The 25,219-nt window shown below is 43.2% G+C and overlaps 1 protein-coding gene across 2 annotated transcripts in view; it reads left to right on the top strand.

Annotated features, from left to right (window-relative positions):
- Positions 1-25,219, top strand: part of LOC136877194 (homocysteine S-methyltransferase YbgG) — a 176,229-nt gene that overhangs the window by 9,615 nt on the left and 141,395 nt on the right. For both annotated transcript variants that reach the window (XM_067151008.2, XM_067151007.2), the window contains exon 2: positions 11,709-11,872. In XM_067151008.2, the coding sequence (XP_067007109.1) occupies positions 11,716-11,872 (157 nt within the window). In that variant the 5' untranslated portion in view covers positions 11,709-11,715. The remainder of the gene's footprint in view (positions 1-11,708; positions 11,873-25,219) is intronic.

The raw sequence follows: 25,219 nt of genomic DNA, 5'->3' as shown, positions 1-25,219 counted from the left end.
GAGAGAGTGATTTTATCAGCCTTGGGTAGAAGCATGTCAAGTTGGGAATAAAATGCTTCTTTCTGGTCTTCATCAGAGGTGAGAGTTGGAGAATAAGCACTAATTACATTGGGAGCTGTGGGTGCAGGGTCAACAAGTTGCTTCTTGATGGTGAAACCGACTCCGTGAATGCGGGGATCATTAACCTCTTTCCCTATCAAAAAGAAAGTGTAACCACCGCCATGCTCTCTAATCTTTCCTTCACCTGCCCGCCTGCAAAGTCTAAGTTAAATCTTCTCAGTTCACGGGACACAATTGCAGTTCGTCTTTCTGGTCGATTATCGGTGTTATCGTCTATTAGAGTGCGGATGTTCCAAGTTCCAAAATGTACATGCTTCTTTCGACTGCTCTGGGCTAGACTATGTTAAGGGGACCTCCCCATATGGGGTGAGCTTTACAGCCTCTCCTCCAGCACAACGGCGAACACACACTCGCCGCCTACACTGCTACCGATCTTCCCAAGGCGCCTGTGCGTGATATCCTGCTGGTGCACATCAACAATCACACGGTGCTTGACAGACCCACATCCTTTACCAGTAGCATACATATTATAGGATTCAAGTCTGCTGCAGCCTTCATCCGCCTTCCTGGCCATTAGAGTTATTATTGAGTGCCCGCCGTTGACCACGAGTGGTTTAGATGTAGCTTCCCACCTCAAAGACAACTTCTACCAGCTCCTCCGCCTCTCTACAGGTCACTAACTGCACAACAAACACCCACTTTCGTGTCATGAAGAGTGACTCGCAGTGTCGAGGCCAGACGTGATCTCGTCTCCGTCATTCACGGATTACCAACATAATAAACTACTCACTGCTACCACTAGCGTCTCAGGAACAACAACAAAAACAGTGGGAAGCATGGACCACATAACCACAATAATAAAGGTCGGGATGCTTAATTAACTTAATTCAAGAAAAGTCAGTTGAGCAGTGATCATGAAAAATGAGTAAAGACAATTAAAGATAAAATAAGAAAATGAAGATTTGAAATATTAAGATTTGGCATTACAGAAACCCACAAAATAAATAAATGACAACCAAAGCTCATGAGGATTTTGGTCTTGACATCAATATCATTCAGTAAACTCTTCAATATAAATCACTTTTTCCTGCTTGTGAATTTACATCGCACCGACACAGATAGGTCTTATGGCGACCTTGCGATTAGAAAGGCCTAGGGGTTGAAAGGAGGCGGCCGTGGCCTTAAATGGTACAGCCCCAGCATTTGGCTGGTGTGAAAATAGGAAACCACTGAAGTAGTATAATTGGATGGTGCGGCGGCCTCCGCCTCCGGCGGGCTCCCAGGGGCCTCCTCCTCCTCCTCCTCCCGGGGGGCCTTCCCAGGGGCTTCCTCATCCTCCTCCTCCTCCCGGGAGCCTTCCTAGGGGCCTGCTCCTCCTCCCGCGTGAAATTTGAATTGGTAAACAAAGCCACGGGCCTTTTTTTTGACAGCCACATGCTTTTTGACAGACAACAACGCATCGCTAACCTCAGTACCGCCATCTTGACGGGCCTAAACCTCAGTGCTACCAACTTAACCTAACTAGCGCGAGATTTGAATCGGTAAACAAATCCACGTGCTTTTTGACAGCCACATGCTTTTTGACAGACAACAACGTATCGCAAACCTCAGTGCTGCCATTTTGTCGGGCCTAAACCTTAGTGCTACCAACTTAACCTTACTAGCGCGTGATTTGAATCGGTAAACAAAGCCATGTGCAGCTGTCATCCGCCATATTTAATCAAGAGAGCACCGTGCTGCTCTCTTGCAGGTAATTTCGTCAGCTGTCATCCGCCATCTTCAATCTACAGAGCACCGTGCTGCCCCCTTTATGGCTACTATCTTAAGCAAGTAGTAGCGGGCAATTTGAAAAGTTCCGTCACCTGTCATCAACCATCTATAATCAAGAGAGCACCGTGCTGCACTCTTTAGTTGAAATGTGGTGGTGGCAAATTCCACGTGCTCTTGTTTGGAAACAAACCTACGTGCTTTTTAGACAGCTGTCATCCGCCATCTTTAATCAAGAGAGCACAGTGCTGCACTCTACAGCTACTTACCTTTGAAATGTGGTGGCGGCAAATTCCACGTGCTCTTGTTTGGAAACAAACCGACATGCTTTTTTTGACAGCTGTCATCCGCCATCTTTAATCAAGAGAGCACCGTGCTGCTATCATGTGGGTAATTTCGTTACCTGTCACCCGCCATCCTTAAACTAGAGAACACCGTGCTGCCCTCATGCGGGCAATTTTGTCAGCTGTCATACGCCATCTTTAATCAACAGAGCACCGTGCTGCTATCATGCGGGTAATTTCGTTAGCTGTCATCCGCCATCTTTAATCTACAGAGCACCGTGCCGCACTCTTGCGAGCAATTTCGTCAGCTGTCATCCGCTGTCTTTAATCAAGAGAGCGCAGTCCCACACTCTTTAGTTGAAATGTGGTGGCGGCAAATTCCACATCCGCCAACTTTAATCTACAGAGCACCGTGACGCACTCTTTGTAGTGGCGGCAAATTCCACATCCACTGTCTTTAATCAACAGAGCACCGTGTCGCACTCTTTGCGGTGGCGGACAATTTTAAAGGATATGTCAAGGAATACGTTTGTTCTAAGAGAAAACAAGACTACAGTTCTGAACAGCTTGCGTAAGAAAACGATTGTTATAACCTCCTTTCTTCCCTGCTCTGTCAAGGCATAGCTTTATCGAACATACAACGCGAAGGCAAGAGTGTGCAGCGATAACACTATTGTGCATATTTGGACTTGCGAAACATATCAAGACTAAAATCGATGTTGATATCTTCGACTTGTAATTAGAACATTGATTGGTGCGTTCAGGTTACTAACTAGAACCGAACACGGTACAGCTGTGTTTAGAACATGACAGGGATTACCCTTGTTCTAAGAAAATCAGATTGAAACATAACAAGACTAGAATCGATGCTGTTAACCTTAACATGTGATCAGAACATTAATTGAAGTGTTCAAAACACTAAATAAGTGATCAAGACTAGAAAAGAACACGATACGAGATGTTTGAGAATACCTTTATACATATCGCGTACCTGCAGCGATGCATGTGTAGACTTGAACACACATACTGCTGTTAGAAAACCTATAGTTTGATGTTATAGAACACTGCATTGCAAGACTAGAATCAAGCACTGTTTATAAAAAGAAAAATTCTCTTCTCAACATACTTACTAAGCTAGACGATAACATACTTACGAATTTGCTCAACGCCTTCTTTCTTGCTCTTATTCTTCTTCGAGAGAAATGAGTAGGAGGAGGAGAAGGTAATACCTAATCTAAAATAAAAGAATATGCTAATTCTACATTATTTATTTTATACTAATTACTACAACTTATGCTCTAATTTTAGAGCCCTTCTTAGGTCTTTTACTGATGTTGAGCTTCTTGTTTGACATTGCAACAGTATAAACCTTTACTTTAGAGATATCGATGTGCCTAAAAAAGAACAAAAATATATGAATCTAGCGTAGAAGCACTTGTGATGGTAGAATATGAAAGGGCAAGTTAGTTTGTTAACCGCTAACCTTGCTATCTTTAACTCAAAGACCTTTACTGTCTAGCGTAAAAGCAAACGTAATAATAGGATATCAAAAGGACTAGTCAGCTAGCCTAGAGTTGCGATGTTTAGAAGAAACCAAGTTTCAATCTATTGAGGTCAGACATTGTTGTGAGTTTGAAATTACACACTAACTAACAGTTTAGGCTTACATTAAGTTGAAGGCTGTAAACTGGAGAATAATATTTAGAACAGACAGTGATTTTTCTAAAACAAAACAAAGAAAAAATAAATCGTAAATAATAATAATAATAATAATAATAATAATAATAATAATAATAATAATAACAATAATAATAATAATAATATTCGAGGAATTAATCTTACCTTCTGTTTTACTACTAGAGGATAGGTGAGCAAGTAAAGAGAACTGCAGGGCTGCACCGAGTAAATATGCAGCTTATCACTAGGCGGATGCAGGAGTTGCAGACGTCAGCACTACAGTTGGAACGAAATGTTTATGCAACAAGAGTTCTCCTGACTGCCTTACACCGAGTTCTGCAGGCTGACGTATTTAAGCACTAAGCCGGGATCGAACCTGCTGGTGATGCCGAGGAGCCAGAATTTAGGTGTGATCCTCGAGCTCTGAACTTAAACGGGAGGGCACTAAGCTAAGCAATAAGCCGACATCTACTGTATCCCTTGCCTGTAGGTACTTAAAGGTATTGAGCTAAGATCACATCTATGGTATTCCTTGCCTGTAGGTACTTAAAGGTATTGAGCTAAGATCACATCTACGGTATTCCTTGCCTGTAGGTACTTAAAGGTATTGAGCTAAGATCACATCTACGGTATTCCTTGCCTGTAGGTACTTAAAGGTATTGAGCTAAGATCACATCTATGGTATTCCTTGCCTGTAGGTACTTAAAGGTATTGAGCTAAGATCACATCTACGGTATTCCTTGCCTGTAGGTACTTAAAGGTATTGAGCTAAGATCACATCTACGGTATTCCTTGCCTGTAGGTACTTAAAGTTATTGAGCTAAGATCACATCTACGGTATTCCTTGCCTGTAGGTACTTAAAGGTATTGAGCTAAGATCACATCTACGGTATCCCTTGCCTGTAGGTACTTAAAGATATTGAGCTAAGATCGCGTCTATGGTATTCCCTACCGGTATGTAGACAAAGAGAGGACTAGGCTAAGAAGCGATTTTCAAAGGTATTAAGCTAAGACTGCATCTACGGCATTCTTTACTTGTAAGTAAAAAGAGGTGCTAGGCTGAGACGTAATCCTCAGGAGCACATCCACAGTATCCCCTACCTGTTAGCGACCTTTAAGAACAACACGAGACGCTGAGGTACTGAAATATACAAGTTCTACAAGCAGACGTATTTGTACTACGATTAAACGAGAAGGTCTAAGCTCAGCTCGACAAGCTGCTACCGCTGCTAATAATTTTGATGTGGACTGTACGCGTGCAGTGGACTTCATACTTTGCTAAAGCATCACATTCCGACAGCAGCTCGCCAGCCGGATGTAGCTTGTGTGTGTTGGCTTGCCTCAAACATCATCTAAAAACACACATTCCAGATAATTTTCTTGTTCAGGTACTCTAAAGTTTGCTAATTCGAAACCCGGTGCTAGTACATACCTACTCGCGAGGCATAACGCCTGAATTACACTAGGAAGCAGCTAGCTGCTGCTGTCCTACTCCTAGTCCTGTTTCAGAGATGGATGCCCCTTCCTAACGCAAGAATCTGTTTTTATAGCCGGATACTATTTTAGGATTTTAAATTACAGTATCTAGTGTTTTACGTCATGAACTATTGTTTTACGGATAGATGCTCTTCCTGACGCTGAAAGACCAGGATTTGGCCATTTACCCTTCCTGATGTAACAAGACTAGAATTTTTTTTCGCTAATTTACAAAAGCATGTTAGGTGCAAGTTATGCTAAGCAGACAATCGCTCTCTTACGCAAGCTGGTCAGAACTGTATTCTTGCTTTCTCTTAGAACGAAGGTGCACCAATCAATGTTCTCATCATATGTTGTATCGAGTACAGTGTTCGATTATATTTTTAATCACTTTCTTTGTAATATAATTTTCAAGTATTCGATAAAGCTATGCCTTGACAGAGTAGGGAAAAAGGTTCTTTTAGAACAAAGGTATTCCTTGACATGTTCTTTTAAATTGTCCGCCACCACAAAGAGTGCGTCACGGTGCTCTGTAGATTATAGATGGCGGATGTAGAATTTGCCGCCACCACATTTCAATTAAAGAGTGCGGGACTGCGCTCTCTTCATTAAAGATGGCGGATGACAGCTGACGAAATTGCCCGCATGATAGCAGCACGGTGCTCTGTTGATTAAAGATGGCGGATGACAGCTGTCAAAAAAAGCATGTCGGTTTGTTTCCAAACAAGAGCACGTGAAATTTGCCGCCACCACATTTCAAAGGTAAGTAGTTGAAGAGTGCGGTACGGTGCTCTCTTGATTAGAGATGGCGGATGACAGCTGTCTAAAAAGCACGTAGGTTTGTTTCCAAACAAGAGCACGTGGAATTTGCTACCAGCACATTTCAACTAAAGAGTGCAGCACTGTGCTCTCTTGATTATAGATGGTTGATGACAGGTGACGGAACTTTTCAAATTGCCCGCTACTACGTGCTTAAGGTAGTAGCCATAAAGAGGGCAGCACGGAGCTCTGTAGAATAAAGATGGTGGATGACAGCTGACGAAATTACCTGCAAGAGGGCAGCACGATGCTCTCTTGATTAAAGATGGCGGATGACAACTGCACGTGGCTTTGTTTACAGATTCAAATTTCGCGCTAGTAAGGTTAAGTTGGTAGCACTAAGGTTTAGGCCCGTCAAGACGGCAGCACTGAGGTTTGCGATACGTTGTTGTCTGTCAAAAAGCACATGGCTGTCAAAAAAAGGACGTGGCTTTGTTTACCAATTCAAATTTCCCGCGGGAGGAGAAGTGGGCCCCTGGGAAGGCCCCTCGGGAGGAGGAGGAGGAGGCCCCTGGGAGCCCGGCGGAGGTGGAGGCCGCCGAACCATCCAATTATACTACTCACTGCAAACCATATACAGGACTGCCGACAGTGGGATTCGAACCCACTATCTCCTCGATGTAAACTGTCAGCCGCGAGCCCCTAACCGCACGGCCAACTGCCCGGTATACAAATCACTTCCTAGTAAATACAAGTCTGCACAAGCCTATTTGAAATGTGCATTTCGGAATTTACAACTAGTAAATAAAATTACAAAATAAACGGAAATGACGTTAAAATGCAAACAAGTGAATTGCAGCAAAACGCCAGAAACTTATGCGGCAGATGACGCACACAAGTTAACATGAGCAGAACGTATCACCATCACTAGGATCACACATCAGAGAATGAATCATGTAATAATCCCAAAATTGCACGCCCATACCGGCCCAGAGTGACTACAAAACTCCTCCAAACAGTAACCATAAAATAAATTAGTACAGGTGGCCAGGAGAATACGCAGTCAAAGGTGAGCCAGTAACTCGGCTCCCGGACGGTGACCTCTCTAGAGAAAGAATTTTTTTAAAAATCTTCTGTCGTCATTTGAAGTCAAATATTGGACTCGAATAATGCTAAGAAAAGTACATTCTCATCAGTAAGGAAGACTGTTCGGCAATAAGTGACTGAGGTTCAGCGCGCATTCCAGTTTGAAGATAAGGCGCGAACTCTCGTGCTTCCGACCGAGGATACAGTGCGGGGACGAGGTTGAGATGTAAGGGGGAGAGTCCATAACAGTGCAGCAGTAAAGATGTCCTCACAAACACCTAAACGAGCAGGTGCCAGCCAAATCTCCATGGTCGCATTCAATAAAATGAAATAAATTGATGGCCTCGTCCCCTATTATTTATATTTTAAGAAGAAATATAACAAATAATTATATTGACATGTAAGCAGCAATTTTCATTCACATTGGGCCTCTGGTTTGCATCACGCGTTGGCGGCAGTTTCTTTTCGCGCGCAAGACTTGAATGAGTAATGCTCAGTAGCAAAGAAAGATTTGAGGGAAAAAATAGTGTGCCCCCGCCCGACCTGTAGTGTGGCTTCTCAGACTAATAATGCGGGTGAAGAGACGGAAGGAGGGAAAGACTAGGTCACGACGGGAAATAGACCAGAACGCGCCGCAATGAAAACAAGCAAAATTAATCGGAGATTAATAAAGCACTCATTGCAAACCTGTTCTCTCCACAAACAATCCCAAATCAGACGCACAGCAAGGACGAAGATAAATACTACACACGATAAGAAGCCGCGACTCTCAGATCACACATGCGGCTCTCTACGCATCACGTCAAAATAAATGAAACTTACGTATTATAGAATTAAAGAATTACGTGTACAACACACTCAAATAAATAATGAAGGATTTAACGCACACACATCTGCTTTACGTGTTAGCTTGTAAGTTAGTTAGGGGCTACTTGTCAGCTGAGTTATTATGGAATCTCATATTTATCGGCTATGACGTGTTCTGTCAATGTCCATTGAATTGCATTGGGCTTGCATATTTGATGCCGGCCCCGTGGTGTAGGCGTAGCGTGCATGCCTCTTACCCGGAGGCCCCGGGTTCGATTCCCGGCCAGGTCAGGGATTTTTACCTGGACCTGAGGGCTCCTTCGAGGTCCACTCAGCCTACGTGATTAGAATTGAGGAGCTATCTGACAGTGAGACAGCGGCCCCGGTTTAGAGAGCCAAGAATAACGGCCGAGAGGATTCGTCGTGCTGACCACACGACACGACAGGCCTTCGGGCTGAGCAGCGATCGCTTGGTAGGCCAAGGCCCTTCAAGGTTGGGGGGGTTGTATACCGGTCTGTATGAGAGGGTTCGCCGTTCTGCCACTCTCGTGGGCCACACCAACTCACCGTAAACACCACATCCTTGTCTAGATGTACACACGGCGCTTCGAAATTACACTCGCTTAATGTGACCATTTAAAAACCCTGTTTGCGTCGAAGTTCATTCCATGAGTTTAAGTGTTAATGAGTGCATGGTCCGAACGTTAAATTATCACTTAGTGATGTTGAATAAATCTGTTGCCGATGAATATAGTAAGGGCTTGCAGGTGGTCAGCAGATATTCTTACGTAGCCTATGAGTTGAAGTTTAGGCCAACAGATATGAATGACATTAGGTAGTGAAATGAAAACGCACGGAAGTTACAAAATACTACACGAAGAGAGATCCTGCAAGTCATTTTACATTGGGACGTCATCCAATGTTTAGTCTCGGCGGGCATATTTGCAGAACACAGAGCGGAGCCGCGCCTTCCCAACTAACAGATCCGCCTCCGTGTTATTAGCTGCCGTCCCCGCGGACCCGGGTTCGACCCGCGGGTCTGCCAGAAATTTAAGAATGGCAGGAGGGTTGGCATGTACATGCAGCTCACCTGAGTCTGAAGAGAGCTGCACCGTCTCAGGATGAGAACACAAGTTTGCATTTGCATTAGTGAACAAAGAGAAATACTCTAGAGAAAAAGATCTGCCTGATGGCGTTTGGTTCAAGGGACCCGGATTCAATTCCCGACCTGACCGGTGGTTACTTCCACAGTCCGGGGACTGGGTGTGTCTACCGTCCTTAAACAGAAGGAGATAGCTCAAAGTAAGGGTTTAATTCTCTGATTCATGGTTTGGGCAAACAGACAAGCAGTGGCACAAAAGCAAACCATGGGAATTTCGAATTTCGAGATTCTTACAGAATGTGGCAGCCCTGAATTGGAGAAATGCACGCAGTTTTAAGTAGAAAGGGGCGGGACCCACGACTGTGCCATTGAGGTTCATACTCCCACCAGCCCCTCGCCGCTGGGTTCCGTGGTTCAAATCCCGGTCAATCCATGTGAGACTTGTGCTGCACAAAGCGGAGGCGGGACAGCTTTTCCTCCCGGTATTCCGGGTTTCCCTGTCATTTTCCATTCCAGCAACACTCTCTAATATCGTTTAATTTCATGAATCATTCATTAATCATTGCCTCAGACGAGTGCGACAGTCCAAGGCAGCCGGCACAATTCCCATCCTCGCCATTAGAAGGGGGCTTCATTCATTCCATTCGTGACCTGGTCGAATGACTGGAAACAGGCTCTCATACTGCGGTATGCCTGAACTTTGAATAGAGGAACTTAGCGAAGTTATTTACAGCCTCGTCAGTTTTGTCTCCCACCCCCACCCCATTATTATTCTTTTCCATTCGAGTACCGGTAGGCCTATTGAGATCACATTTGTTGATCTTTGTCCGGAATCGCCCCGTCTCCTTCCTTCCCTTCAACCAGGCGGCTGTCACTCTTGGTCATGGACCAGGTTGGTCAGGTTGTTAGGTATCTGCGAGTAGAGCTCTGAATTTTACTAGGCCTACGATTTTTTCTGAGAAGTTGTAGTTTTCCAATCAAGCCTTTCCTATTTAACGAGAAACGTTTCGCCATGGCATGTAGATAACTGTTATGTAGTCTTTCAGCTCCCTCTGATAACTTGTTACCTGAACCCAGTCTCCACTCACCCTGCTCTCGTGATGATGGTTCTCTCCAGTGACAATTGGAATCCCGCCTTGACCTCGGAGACGAGGTGATCAGTGCCAAGGCCAGATAATCTACGGTCAAACCTTCCCTCTTCTGACACAGGTACATTCCACTCTGGGCATCCAAAATGACCAGTTTCTTGCGCCATTTGCGCCATTCTCTCGCAACTTTTTCCAAGACGCAGTTGAAGAGCAGTGGGGGAAATTCCATCCCCTTTTGATTACACCTCTGACGGTGACTTTGGAGGTGTTTAATTAGGGTTTGCTTAAACACTGTCTCGTTAATACTTAGCTATTGTTAGTAAGGCTTTTGTACGTTACTTCGGTAGTTGTTCACATCTTTAATATTTCCTTTCTTCTGAAGAAAGTGGATCAAATCTGCTGTCCAGTGAGATGATGGAATTCACAAATGTTATGCACGATCTCGGTGAGGTTCCATATTTCGTCCACAATAAAGTCCTCTCCTGCTGCCTTGTTTTTCTTGAGTAGCTGGAAGAGGGTAGTGGTTCATCTGAGCACTTGGTTACGAGGTGACAGCAGCGTATCTCCGCTTGACAGTTCACTGGAGCTCTCTTCTATCTGAGTCAGGCTTGTATGTCACTCGGAGTAAGAGTGTTAGTGTGATCTTTGAGAGGCAGTGATCGTTCCGTTTGGAACTTCCTCGAGATAGCCACATGGTGCACCCAGGTCAAGTGAAGAGTCCTACACAATACCGCCAATCTTTTTTCGTTGCGGTTAGTTCACTGCCAACTTATGGAAGAAATCCATCGCTTGCAGATCAACCTGCGATTTCAGTTTCATTTCTTCAATTGAGCGAAGCAAATCGTCCTGTCAGGCGATTGTCTATCAAGGCTAGGTCAGGTGAGTATGGAAGATGAGGAAGCGATGCGTATACTTTAAAAGTTGTTTCACCGGGCGAGTTGGCCGTGCGCGTAGAGGCGCGCGGCTGTGAGCTTCCATCCGGGAGATAGTAGGTTCGAATCCCACTATCGGCAGCCCTGAAGATGGTTTTCCGTGGTTTCCCATTTTCACACCAGGCAAATGCTGGGGCTGTACCTTAATTAAGGCCACGGCCGCTTCTTTCCAACTCCTAGGCCTTTCCTATCCCATCATCGCCATAAGACCTATCTAAGTCGGTGCGACGTAAAGCCCCTAGCAAAAAAAAAGTTGTTTCTGCACAAGTATAAGACTTCAAGATAATACTGTTTGATCATTCATGTCAAAAACCCGCAGTCGTGCCAAGCTTTCTTCCACACAACTCTGTGTCTTCCAGTTCAGATATATCGGCATGCTAACCACTCGAAAACGAGACTACAGCACCACTTATCGGGAAGCTGAGGCCAAGTTTGACACCGGAGTAATCCGGCTCGAGTACCAGAGTACCGAACGTGGTGGTATACAATTTCTGATCATTAGACTCCGTGCCAAAAGCCTCTCCGAAATACTCATATGGCGCTGTTGAGAGGACGATCAGCTCCATGCGCTCCCAGCCCGTTGGCGTCATGTGCGGGAACTAACTCTAAACAAATAAAAAATTAATAAAACTGGAATCCTTGTATTATCCTTGCTTTCTTTCTGTTTCAGTTTGGTAATGACGATGAACAAAGTCGTGGTCCTTGATGGGGGATTCGCCAGTCAGCTGTGTACACACGTGGGGGATGTTGTAGACGGCAACCCATTATGGAGTGCCAAGTTCTTGGCTTCTCATCCGCAAGCAGTGACTCAGACTCACTTGGATTTCTTACGAGGTCAGTTGAGTTATTACTATTTCAGCAGCTCCAACTCTGATAATCTGGAGAGCAAAGAACAAAGAGAGAAGAGACTTCATGCACATTACCTGTCATCCTTCCAAACAACATCCCGTACAGGGAGGAATACTGCCCCTTCGCTATGTTAGGTACAACGTATCCTCATCAAAAGCAAGCGTAATGCTGTTACTAGGACCATGAGTGGTCATAACATTCAATATTTGCACGCTCCTTATACAATCATCGCAGAACATGTCGAATGCCGCCAGCGCCAAGTACGTTTAAGAAGGATGTTTCACGTATCAATTTACGTTTGATCATTTGAAAACAATTGTATCGTTTTCGTTTATTTATTTATTTATCGTGTCAGAAGTACAAAGTAAGAGAGACAAAAATTAAACCAAAAAATTTTAAACATTGGTTGACCAAAAATTGGCCACGACAAGCGCATTTGGAGTTGCTCTCATTAGATCTTTAATGGTACAAGTGGCTGGAGAAGATGGACACAGTAGAAGATGTTCGTTAGTCTGCTTAGTACCACACTTGCAGTAAACTGTCTCCACAGGAAGGCCCCATTTCTGTAGGTTGGTCTTGCATCTCGTGGTACTGGAGCGTAATCGATTGAGAGCCTTCCATGTTGTCCACTTTTCAGAATGTCCAGGAGGAAGTTCTTCCTTTGGAACCATCCATTCTCTCAAATGTTGACATTTTTCCCGCCACATTGAGATTCTTGCTTGTTGTGGAGTTCCTTTAAGAGCTTCAGTGGTTGTCAAGAAGCTCTTTCTTGATTTCAACCTAGGATGTGCTGGTTGACAGGCATACAAAGGATGGGCTTCCATAGTCATAGCCTTGCTTTTCTCATGCCTAGCAGCAATCTCACGTCGGATTTCAGGTGGTGCTATACCAGCGAGACAGTGGAGTTTATCTATGGGAGTAGGTCTTAAACAACCTGTGATAATACGGCAGGTGTCATTTAGTGCTACATCTATGTTTTTGGCATGGCTGGACTTATGCCACACGGAGCAAGCATACTCAGCAGTGGAGTAGCACAGTGCTAGCGCGCTTGTTCTCACAGTGCAAGGGTGAGCTCCCCAGGTGGTGCCTCGAAGTTTCCGCACTATGTTGTTTCTGGCAGACACTTTTTGTTTCACGTTTAGGCAATGTTTCTTATACGTAAGCGTACGGTCCAGAATCACTCCCAGATATTTTGGAGTCGAACAGTGTTGAAGAGGGATTCCTTCCCAGGTGATTTGTAAGGTTTTAGCTGCTTTTTTGTTATTGAGATGAAATACACAGCTATGAGTTTTCGCAGGATTTGGCTTCAAATCATTTTCATTGTAGTAGTTGGTAAATTCTTTCAGAGCTTTGGATAAAGTCTGTTCTACCTTTTCAAAACAGTTGGCCTGAGCAGTGACTGCACAATCATCAGCATAGATAAAACTCTGGGTACCTTCAGGTAGAGGCTGATCATTAGTATAGATGTTGAATAACAGTGGTGCGAGCACACTGCCTTGCGGTAACCCATTCTTCTGTGTTCTCCATCTGCTTCTTTTTCCCTGAAATTCCACAAAGAATCTTCGGTTTTGGAGAATATTTTTAATGTTGCACATTAGATGGAAGTCTTTGGTGATGTCATACAATTTTGTTAGAAGAATCCGATGGTTGACTGTGTCATAAGCTGCAGAAAGATCAATGAAGACAGCGCCTGTAATGAGCCGATTCTCAAAGCCATCCTCAATATGCTGTGTCAAGCTTAATACCTGTGATGTGCAACTTTTTCCTTCTCGGAATCCAGCTTGCTGTGGTATCAGAGACGACTCCACCTTTCCTATCAGTCGCTCAAGAATGAGCCTCTCCAGGACCTTGTACAGGTGACAGAGCAAGGAAATAGGCCTATAGCTTTTAGGATCCAGCCGATCTTTGCCTGGTTTAGGGATAGCAATGACTCTAGCCTTCCGCCAGATTTTGGGAATCTTGCATTCTTGGACACAGATATTCATTAATTCCAGTAGCCAACGCCTCGTAACAGGACCAAAATTTTTGATTTGCTCTACTCGAATGTCGTCTAGTCCAGCTGCTTTTCCCAATTTGCACTTCCTCAGTGCTGATTCCAGTTCATCTTCAGTAAATGGTGGAGATAGTATGTTGCTCTCTTGGTTTGGCTTCCGTGTTATTGGTTTCTTATCTAGCTTTCTAGATCGGGTTGATTTTCCATTTACTAGCAACTGATGGGCAATTTGATCTGCCTTTATATTAGAATATGTGCTGGCTTGGGTATTGTCATTATTGAGACGACGTAAAAGTCTCCAGGCCTTCTGACTGCTCTTGCTCATGTCACAATCTGTCATTAATTTTATCCACTCATCTCTTTTAGCCAGTGATACTGAGGAAAGAACGCTTTGTGCTAGGATTGATGTTTCTTCGCTAAAAGGATCAAGTTCATATTTCTTGTAATATTCTTCTAGCAAAGTGGCCGTTTCAGGTTTAATGCCTTTGATAAAACTGGTTCTGCAACATCTTGGAATTGATGCCCTTGAAGAAAATTGGACGATGTCAACAAACTTGTCGTACTCTTCAGGAACAGGAGCGATGCTCAGAATCTTCTCATCCAGTATGCTGGAAAATCTTGCCCAGTCAGCCTTCTTAAAGTTGTATCTTCGCCTAAAACGGACTTCTTGAGGTCTTATTGGTGGCAAAATTTGGCACATGATGGGCCTATGTTGTGTGTTTGGAATTGGTGGACATACTGCTTTGGTGCATGTATGCATAATGCTTTCACTAACAAAAAGGAGGTCTGGATTATAGCCTCGTCCCCATCTTCCACTGTTAAAAGAAGGAGAGAGTTTGCTATCATGGATAAGGGCGAGTTGAAAATTTTCAGCCCACGAGAGAACTGTCTCACCATTCTTGTCCTCATGTGCATAACCCCATACATGACTGTGACTGTTGAAATCACCTATAACAATGGAGGCTTTACTTTTATCAAAATTGTGGGGTGGAATGAAGGAAAATTCTGCTGCAGGTGGTTTATAGACTGAGGTGATTACACAGTTACTTAGTTCAACGGTGATAATTTCAATATTGTTTTCATCTGACTGGCAAGCACTTCTGACTTCTAAATTCGGCTTCACAAAAACGGCACTTCCATACAGAGCGTGTGGTCTTTCAGCGATCAGTTTCATGCCAGGAACAAAAGGGCGTTTCTGCTTCATATCTCTGTGTGTTTCCTGAACACATAGAACATCACACTGCTTGTCGCGACAAAGTTCATACAAAAGTTGTTCTTTGCAAGATGTTATGCCTTCAATGTTAACAGAAATGACTGTTAAGGTTGGTTCTGAAAAGAACCGTTTGTTGGATCTCATATTAGATAACTCTGTTACTTCTGGTGTGAGAGAATCAGCCGTCTAGGAAGAGTCCTAGTCCGTTGCCCAGGAGACACCCGGATGTATAACAATATCGCATGCAAGTACACCCTACTGGGAGGTTTCTCTCGTGTCTCCCATCGTTTTCGTTAATACCACGTCATAGGCATGCCATGAGCTCCCGTTTTCCGCGACATCGTATAGTGCAAGAATAAGCATTTTTCACCCAGAACGGGATACGAATGGCACCGTGTCGGCTCCGAGATCAAAAGACTCGTTACGCGCACAGAGAGGCGAGACAGCACGCCAAGCGCAGGAGAAGGCAGGCTTTATCACGGTGTGTGAACACGATTTCCCCGCAAACGCACTGCTGCCAACTCACTGTATTCAGTTGCTAATAATAATAATAATAATAATAATAATAATAATAATAATAATAATAATAATAATAATAATAATAATAATAATAATAATAATAATAAATTTTTGGATATAACCTATGGGAATTTATGAGCAAGGACTCATTTGAACCGGCGTATTTTATGCAAATTAATGATCTAAGGAAAGGTAATGACACACGTTATTCAGGAGTGCGTAAATTGCTACCAGATGTTAGGGTCCGACCATTCGAAGGAAATGGGTGGATCCCCAGGACATAATAAAGGAAACTTGAATTTACGAAAGGAAGCTTACGAGATTACAAGAGATTCAGAGATCGGATCTACATGAAATTCGATCAGCGTATAGCAGGAGTCAGGAGCTACAATTTGACCCATCTTACGACACTGAGAGTTGACTGTTAGTGGAGCAAATTTTAATCTGGAGGCGTGACTTGCTAGCTCCCTAGCCGCCAAGCCAAATCGCTATAAATGAAACCATTATCCATTGTGATGTGTGCTACCGTGGTATTTACGTGTTGGTGTGAAACAATTACGGTGGTGTTTGAGTAAAGGTATTTTAAATTTCCAGAGATATTTATCAAGGGAATGCCTCAGAGAACGCTCGATGTCGCTCAGCGTTAGTGAGACGCCGACTACATTAGTGGCCGCCTGTAAGATAACCGAGCAGTGTTAGCAAGGGAAGAACGCCTGTATGATCTAGCGACAGCACATTAAGTAACAGCAACCATTAATCAGGCCGTGTGACAAAAGGGAATAAATAGTGATTTACAGAGACTTGCCGCTATTCGGGTTAGTCCACTTGAGTCAATGAATCGATCTAACCACCAGTAGGTTATTTGAAAACGTATAACCAGTATTCATTAACAATTTCCACCTTTTGTCTGTATGTTTGTCAGTGGTTGTCGAAGCCGGGACTGGAATCAACTAGAATCGCGCCGTAAGTGCCTGCATTCATCTATCGCGGGAACGACTAGATATTCAACTGCACGAGGCCACAGTTCGAGACATGATGAACGGGACCAAGCAGATGACAAACTTCTCGCTAACAAGGCTGCGCTGATGGCCGCCTAAACACTTCAGATATGCACTCCGATGACGACCAACTAAAGCCGAAGTGTCTTAGCATGAGTTTCATATCCCGTCATATGCTTAAATGTATGTACAAAAATGTTTCCAGTAAATACATAAAAGACAGGTGAGCGCCGTAGGCGTATTTTCAAGGAATGGAAATTTTCATCAATTTTTGTCATCTATGATCGGGGTGATGATAATTGTATTCCCGTGGAAGCCATTCATGGATTAGTTATTATTGTTAGACGTGAAGCATTTTAAGATGGAAGTTCTACTTCAAGATATATTTTAAATCACTCTAATTCACCGTCGTTAAGATTTAAGGTTCGGTTTGTTTCACAAGTAATGTAGAGATTGTAAGAGTGCTGACCAGAGGAAGGTGAAGATCCAGCACAGAGTAATATATCTGATGTAATAGATCAAGGTTTAATATACTAGTGTATAAGGGAAATGACAGACCGAGGAGACGAGAGAATGATACGATTTATATAATTAAAGGACCAGGTCATTGATAAAGGTGAGATTTGTTTAATAATAATAATAATAATAATAATAATAATAATAATAATAATAATAATAATGTAGCACGTGGATTAGGCAGCACGAGGTTCGAATTAGAATACCGCACAGGGTTTAAAAATGAAAGTGAAATTGGTCTCACAGCTGACGGGGCAGAGAAAGGAGCAGCCCGGACATGGTTCGCCCAGCAACATTCATACGATAAGTTCGCTCTCACCAACACTGCATTAAATCTCATATGCAACTTGTATCTTGCAACCAACGTTGTATATTCGACGTGTCATTAGATGAAGTGACTCGACACATATTTTCTTTTATTAAATCGGATCTAGGAAATTCAGGCATGCACCCAAAACCCGACGATGCATGGGCTCGACTCCCACGTAACAGTGACAACTATGGATCATTGTCATCAGACTTGGAAGGGTCAAAATTCCTCCATAAATTGCCCCCTTTATTCCTCGTCTGCTCAGCCGGAGAGCGAGAGTCCCTGACAGTGGACCATTCGCTGTCAGGCTTTGCTTATTTTAAAAGGGCAGGTAAGACTTAAGGACTGGCGATAATTGAAAAAAACAATAGATTTGACATTTATTATAACTAGCACTTCAGATAACACAACATAACAAAGTTTAACAAATTAATCTTGAGGATTTTGATTCAGATTCTTCTCCAAAAGTTGTCTGATACACTACACCTTCATTCTCCAACGATACCGAAGCTTGCATGTTGCTGTAATATAAAATGAATAACCATTAGCCTACATCTGTCTTGAATAAAAATGAAAATTATTGTGGGAGAACCTCCTACTAACACTGGTTGGAATATCAGCAAATCAGAAAATTAACAACAGTAATTTATTCCAGGCTTCATAAACTATCCTAGGCTATCGCGATAGCATCTACCAAAAAATTATAATTTAATGAAGAAAATTAATTAATAATTGTTACATCATTGTCTTTCTTCTTCATGGATAAATTTCATTAATATTACGTCGCCTTTTTGGTGTGAATTCAGCTTGAAAATATTTCTCTTACGTAATTTTACTGAATCATGTCTATTCAAGACCTTACCAAAATTCATTACATCCACAAGAGTTATTATTAAATCCTTTTAAACTGCTTTGAATAATGTATAACATTAATTAATTCATGTCACTTGACGCCTTGAAGATGAATTTTACAATATTTACAATTTTTGCACATTGCACATTCGATTTTGAAATAATACGCACTTACTACTCTTTGGTTGGTACCTTACCGACAACTTTACGTAAAATTCAATAAAATTTAATAAATGTGTTTATCATCTCAAAATAAGTCATCACAAACAACGCTAGAAAAACCAGGGTCCAACATGACGAAAGCGTGGCCAGGTCAGAACCACATTTCAATAAATCACACAAAAATATTACTAAGTACTGAGCCGCAACCCCTCCCTTACCGACAATCTACGTCGAGGCGTGGATCGCGACTAGGAAAGGCCAAAGACACAGCCCTGAACTGGAAACGACCCTCATTTCAATGCAGAACAGGAACGAGACTAGGGCTACTTGCTATAAAAAACTAAATTTAAATGAGGGTTTATTGATATAATAAAATTCAAAAAAGAAACAAGAATTGAAGCCAGCAATTAAAAGAAAGGATACGTACATGTGCAGAGTTCATCCAACTGGAGTCCTAAAATTAATGCCTGAGCACAGCTTTTCAAACACCAAGCTTAAATTATTCATACGATGGGCTCACCGTCTCAATTGCAATCTCGCTACATAATGTGGTAATGTGAATACAATCCATACGGATCAATTCGGTCATTCTTTCCGCGAGATTAATAAAATTATTTACATACGTGTCTATTTAACTTCCACATCGTCTCAACAATTACCACAGATCAAGGTTCCCACGCAGCAAGGAAAGAAAAACCCAGAGAAGGTAAACTAAAATGTGAAATATCACAACATAGCACAGAGAGAAACATCTCTCGACCAAAGAAACAATATTCAAACCCAAAGAGAAACACAGGCATGCCGATAGCCAAGGCAAAATAAATATCACCGTACCGGCAACAAGCATGAGGCTCAGAAACAAAGTCAAAAATATAAATTGAGCTGACCGATACGTCATACTTTCTCTCCTTCCACTCACCAACGCACACCCAAACATTCAGACATTGCCGGTATCGGCAAACTATACGAGCAGTTGCTCCAGTTAATAAGTTGAACACCAACTCATATAGTATGACTCTCATGGTCACAAACAAAGGTCTCACATATGTCAGAGAAAGCGTGCACGGTGCGGACAATTAGCAGTAGGATGATAAGGAACCAATGGTCACGCATAAACCCATCAGCTTACGCACTTCGTACGACACGAATGGAACTCCTCGTCGACACGCAGGGCGTAGATTCATTCGATGGCAAAATACTTTACAATGTAGTGCACGTAAATTAAACCAATCAGAGACCCAGCTATGAACACATCACAATCACATCAACAACAGACACACAGCCCATTCTCGCCGTAGAGCAGAAGGATGCATATCAATCGGCCATCATTAAAAGAGGCGAATGGCAAAACAGAACCGTAGAAGTAATATTAATACAAGGATTACCATACCTGTAATATCAATAATCAAAATAACAAGAAGGATGGTAGTATGGGTCAAGTTTAAATCAATTAAAAACCCATTTATGGCATAAAAACGCCACTCCAATCTGCGTGGGATCCATGTTTATATTCCACACACATAACGATGCAAAGATTCGCTCCAAAGAGATAAAACAACAGTCTCGCCGAAAGAATGATCTTCCGTGCTCATGACTGAGGGAGCTGCCCTCTCTGGTACAATCCTGGAAACAAGCCTTTTGCAATACGGGAAGCATCAGATGGCTCATCATCTCACTGCACTCTTTTAAAAATATGTCCATTTTAAAGCGTGCTAAACACTAAAGGGCCTAAAATCTAACTAAAACTATATATATATTAAATACATAATTACAAAAATGAGTTACAACAATGCACAATAAAATGCAGTGCGCCTCGACCTGAGGCCCTGTACTTTCTTAAACAATATCACGCTGAATCAATCAGTCTATTTCAAGCAATTCATTCAATACTTCCATGAGTTGGTGTCAGGTAGCCAAGGGAAAGTTGTAATTAAACATAACATCCTCACGTCTCCAAGGGATTCGCAAATTATTTCGTCTCATCTTCAACCAATGACACCGATATTCCTTTCCATTCCCCTTTTCTTCCTCTATGGACTTTAGAACACTGGTAGTTATACAACAAGCAAAATGAACATGTGTTACGACTAAAATAAAATGGAAAATAGATAAAGCTTTACTGGCTCCGTTGACGATATGGCTTCAATAAAGACACATGAGCCTTCGATAACCTCTTACTCGTCAGATCCTCCAATTCTACAGTTACACGTCCCAGGAACCTTACAATTCTCTTGGGATTAGATCATTTATGGCAGAGTTTGGCCGCGATTTGGTTCGCTGCCGAGCTTATAGGGAACATTTTTACCACAACCAGGTCTCCAACTTCCAGGGTGACCTTTTTCCTCCCCTGATTGAATCTATTTGCCACCCGGTCTCGGACTCTGACCAAGTGTGCAACGGCTCCCATCCATTTTGCCTCAATATTCATGCTTCTCGATAGCTCGGACAGATACCCAATGTCCCATTTCAACTGGAGCGGGTCAGCAAGGCTTCCCTCTAGAAACAAAACATGTGGGGTGCGGTGGTGAGATTCTTGCACAGCACTGATGAAGGCTAAAACAAAAAACTCCAAATCATCATCCCAGCTGCGCTGGTCAGCGCTACGGAAAGCACTCAGACAGGATTTCAGATTACGGCGAAATCTTTCGACGTGAGAAGTTTTGGGATAGTGGGGTCTTCACTCCCCACCCAAAACACAGGTAACGAAATTTACGACAGTTGAAAGTAGACGCGTTGTCTGAGACTAAGACCTTCGGGGGCCCGTAAACTCAAAAAGTATGCCGAGAAAAAATGTAGATGGCGTTGCTCGAGTTTATTTTGCGGACCGGGAACAACCATACGAATTTAGAAAGGCGTCGACGACGGACAGGATTCCTACGTTGCCATTCTTGGATTTTGTGAGAGGACCAAAATAATAGACAATTTTGCTCCCGCGTTCATCGCGATGTCAGCGGAGTGAGGTCCAATTTGAGAAGATTGCGCAGGTTTACGTCGCAGCTCCTCACATACTCTAATACGTCCTTTTTGAGATTAGGCCAAAAGAAATCACGAGAGATACGATGCAAGGTTTTGTATTGACCTAGATGAGCACCCAGGTAAGAATCATGATAATAGTGCAACATCATGGATCTTAATTTGAGAGGAACGTAAACTGTGTCATTACCATTTTCACGGTTACGACGAACGAACAATCGTCGTTTGATACCAAACGACTTGTCTCGAAGAGACCCATCAGCGACTCCTTACAGCAGTTCTTGACACTCGGTGTCATCCTTTAGGTGCTCAGAAATGTCCGTGAAGGACCAAGGATAATTTTGCAAAATATTGATACTTTCAACACTATCAGACTGACGACAGTTCTCCTCGGACTCGGCCTCACACTCATTTACCCCGTTGAACATACGCGACATACAGTCGGCTACAACATTCTCCTTCCCACGAACGTGCACAACTGTGAATTTGTAGGCTGATAACTGGAGGATCCTCCTAGCTGTCCTGCCAATTCGCTTTACGTTGGCGCTCATCCACGATAGGGCTTGATTATCCGAATAGACGAAGAAATGACGGTGCTCCAAATAAGAACAGAATTTCTCAACACCTAAATCTACGGCCAGGCATTCCTTTTCATAAATAGAATATCGTAAATCAGGCCCATGCAACAACTTGCTGAAATACGCAGTAGGGACTGGCTTCCCGTCCTCATCTGATTGGTTATGTACAGCAGAAACGGCAAGTTGGCTGGAGCCACACTGCAGGACAAAGACACGGGAAGAATTTGGGCTGTGGAGGACAGGGGCTTGATCGAAGGCACGGGCTTGGGCTTCGTCCCAGACAAAACGGCAGTTTTTCCTTTTCAGAAGGTTTAATGGGGCCGAAATTTGGGAAAAGTTTTTGATGAAACGGCTGTAAAAACCAACCATACCTAGGAACCTTCTCACACAGCGGACATCCTTGGGCCGAGGAAACTTTTCGATACCTTTAACCCTGTCGGGGTTCACAGCAATTCCGGAATCGGATATGACATGTCCAAGGAAATTTAAGCGCTTAGAGCAAAGCGACACCTTTTCCGGATTTATAGTGAAACCGTGTCTGCGCAAGCGACCAAGAACTTCACTCAGATGAGCTAGGTGCTCTTCAAAGCTTGGTGACAAAATGAAAAGATCGTCCAGAAAATTGAAGACATAGGAAAATCTCAGATCTCCAAAGATCGAATCAATTACGCGGCTGAGCGCTTGTCCAGCAATAGAGATGCCCATCGGTACTTTATTAAATTCAAATAGTCCAAAAGGAGTGGCGTAGGCTGTGCAAGGGCGACTTTTGGAGTCCAAAGGGATTGGTAATACGCCGAATTAAAGTCAAAAACGGTGAAGAATTTAGCGCCATGAAAATGTTGAAAGGCACTTTCAATAGTGGGTAAGGGGAAGCTGCCGAAGACAATATTCTTATTGACCTTCCTATAATCCACAATAAATCTAAATCTACCATCCGTTTTGGGGACAAGGAAGGCGGGACTACTGAAGGGAGACGTGGAGGGACTAATTACCTTCTTTTCCATGAGGTCGTTAACACATTCTCTCATACTAGACAGCATCAAGTTTTGGTTTACGGTCAAATCACATGAGGCGCTGGGAAGTTGAGATTTCAAAAGGGCGCATACGGTAACACGTTCGAAAGAGGCTTCAAAAGGGTAACTTACGCCTGATTTAAATCGAAAGGCAACGGTACGAGTGATAAAATTAATAGATAGACCAGTAGCCACCATAAAATGGGCTCCTAAAATAACCGGGACAGATAGATCGGGAACAACATTAAATGCCCAATCCCACGAAAGATTATGAATTTTAATATGACATTTGATTCGACCCACGGCACATACCTGACGGCCATCAGCAGACATGAACTTTCCCAAGCTCTCACAGGCTTGGAGATATTTTAAATCTATAGAAGACACAAGGGATTGGTTCACGAAGGAAACGCAGGGTCCGATGTCTAATGAGGCATACAATACGCGCGATCCAACATAAATCTTGGCCCAGGGTGTAGACGAGGGAAGGCCCCAGATCCTTTTATTAACACCAACATCAGGCGCCTACGACGGGCCATCACGCCGGTGCGCGTTTAGTTTCCTTGTCGAGAGTTGCACCGAAGACACGCGTGCTGAGTGACACCAGCTAGACCACACTTCGAGCATTTTAGAGGAGGCTTAGACCGACAGTTCTTTGAAACTTGCCCTAGTTTCCCACAATTCCAGCACTTCCTTGCTGCAGTATCGCTCACTATTGGCGAGTTAGAAGGTTGAATGGCGTTTACACAGCGTCGAGGCGGAGATACAACGCTGGACCTGCGATCGGTACTACCAAAGGAGCGAGACGGCGAAGGGGTTGCACCAAAAGGACCGATCTGACGGGCGTACGACAGGCAACGTCGGAAAATGAGCAATCGGACGGAGTAGGAGGCGGACGGTACAATTTATTCTGACTGACTGTCGACTCGAACTCACGACCTAAATTAATAATATTTTCAACACATTCAACCTGAGATCTTTTTATGTATAATTTATAATCAGGGGTTAGATTTTATAAAACTGCACGAAAATTACAGATTCAGGCACCTTGACACACAAACGGGTGAACAAGGTCAAAATACCGGTGACGTAATCATCAGTCCCTTCCCCTACTCCCTGGGTCCTTCTGAAAATTTCTTGTTTTAAACAGTAGTCCATGTCGGACAATCCAAAGCGCTGTTTGATACGAGTAGCAAAATCGTCCCATGATTGAATGTTAGCTTTGATCAGCCTGAATCATTTTAACGCTGGCCCTTCCAACATCCCCGGGATGACAGGAACGAACAGGTCAAGGGGTAGTGAGCTACATTCGGCGATATCTTCCACCCGCTCAAGAAATTCAATGACATTGGAGCTGTTCCCTTCTCCAGAAAAATTTAGCTTCCATTTCCTAACGACTTCAGAAACAGGGTTATTAGCGTTACGATCACTAGCGGGTCTAGAATTGGGGAAAATGGGCTCCACACGGTTAACGTCGAGGGCACAATTTCTACTTTGCAATAGCATTCCTATCGTCAAGGCATCTACCACTATCGCTACCAGACACGAGTGATGCATTAACCTAATCAATACCTTCCCTCTTTTCTCTCTCAAGGTTGGAGATTTTCCCGGTAAAAACTTCAATTTCGTTACTCATGTCTAAAGCTTTCTGACTTTCCATATTCTAGGCAAGGTTTCAGCGGTAACGAAACACCACACAAACTTGCAAATGGTCACAAGAATACATAAATTATAAATAACACACAGGATTAAGGTCAGAACATATTGGCTTCACAAGACTAAATCTACGGAGAATTAGGACTCACTTCATATATCCAGCATAAATCACCATTTCCAGTTCTACCTCGTCCGATCCTTTTTTTGAGGAGATATCCTAGTCAACCACGTTCTGCTACCATTTGAGCCGCACCCCCTCCATTACCGACAATCTACGTCACCATAAAACACACACGTAGGGAGATTCGAGGCGTGGACCGCGACTAGGAAAGGCCAAAGACACAGCCCTGAACTGGAAACGACCCTCATTTCAATGCAGAACAGGAACGAGACTAGGGCTACTAGCAATAAAAAACTAAATTTAAATGACGGTTTATTGATATAATAAAATTCAAAAAAGAAACAAGAATTGAAGCCAGCAATTAAAAGAAAGGATACGTACATGTGCAGAGTTCATCCAACTGGAGTCCTAAAATTAATGCCTGAGCA

Source organism: Anabrus simplex, chromosome 7 (assembly GCF_040414725.1).
Source record: "Anabrus simplex isolate iqAnaSimp1 chromosome 7, ASM4041472v1, whole genome shotgun sequence".
In the NCBI taxonomy this organism is placed as follows: domain Eukaryota; kingdom Metazoa; phylum Arthropoda; class Insecta; order Orthoptera; family Tettigoniidae; genus Anabrus; species Anabrus simplex.
Note: the sequence above shows the minus strand (reverse complement) of the source record. Positions and strands in the feature narration are given on the sequence as shown.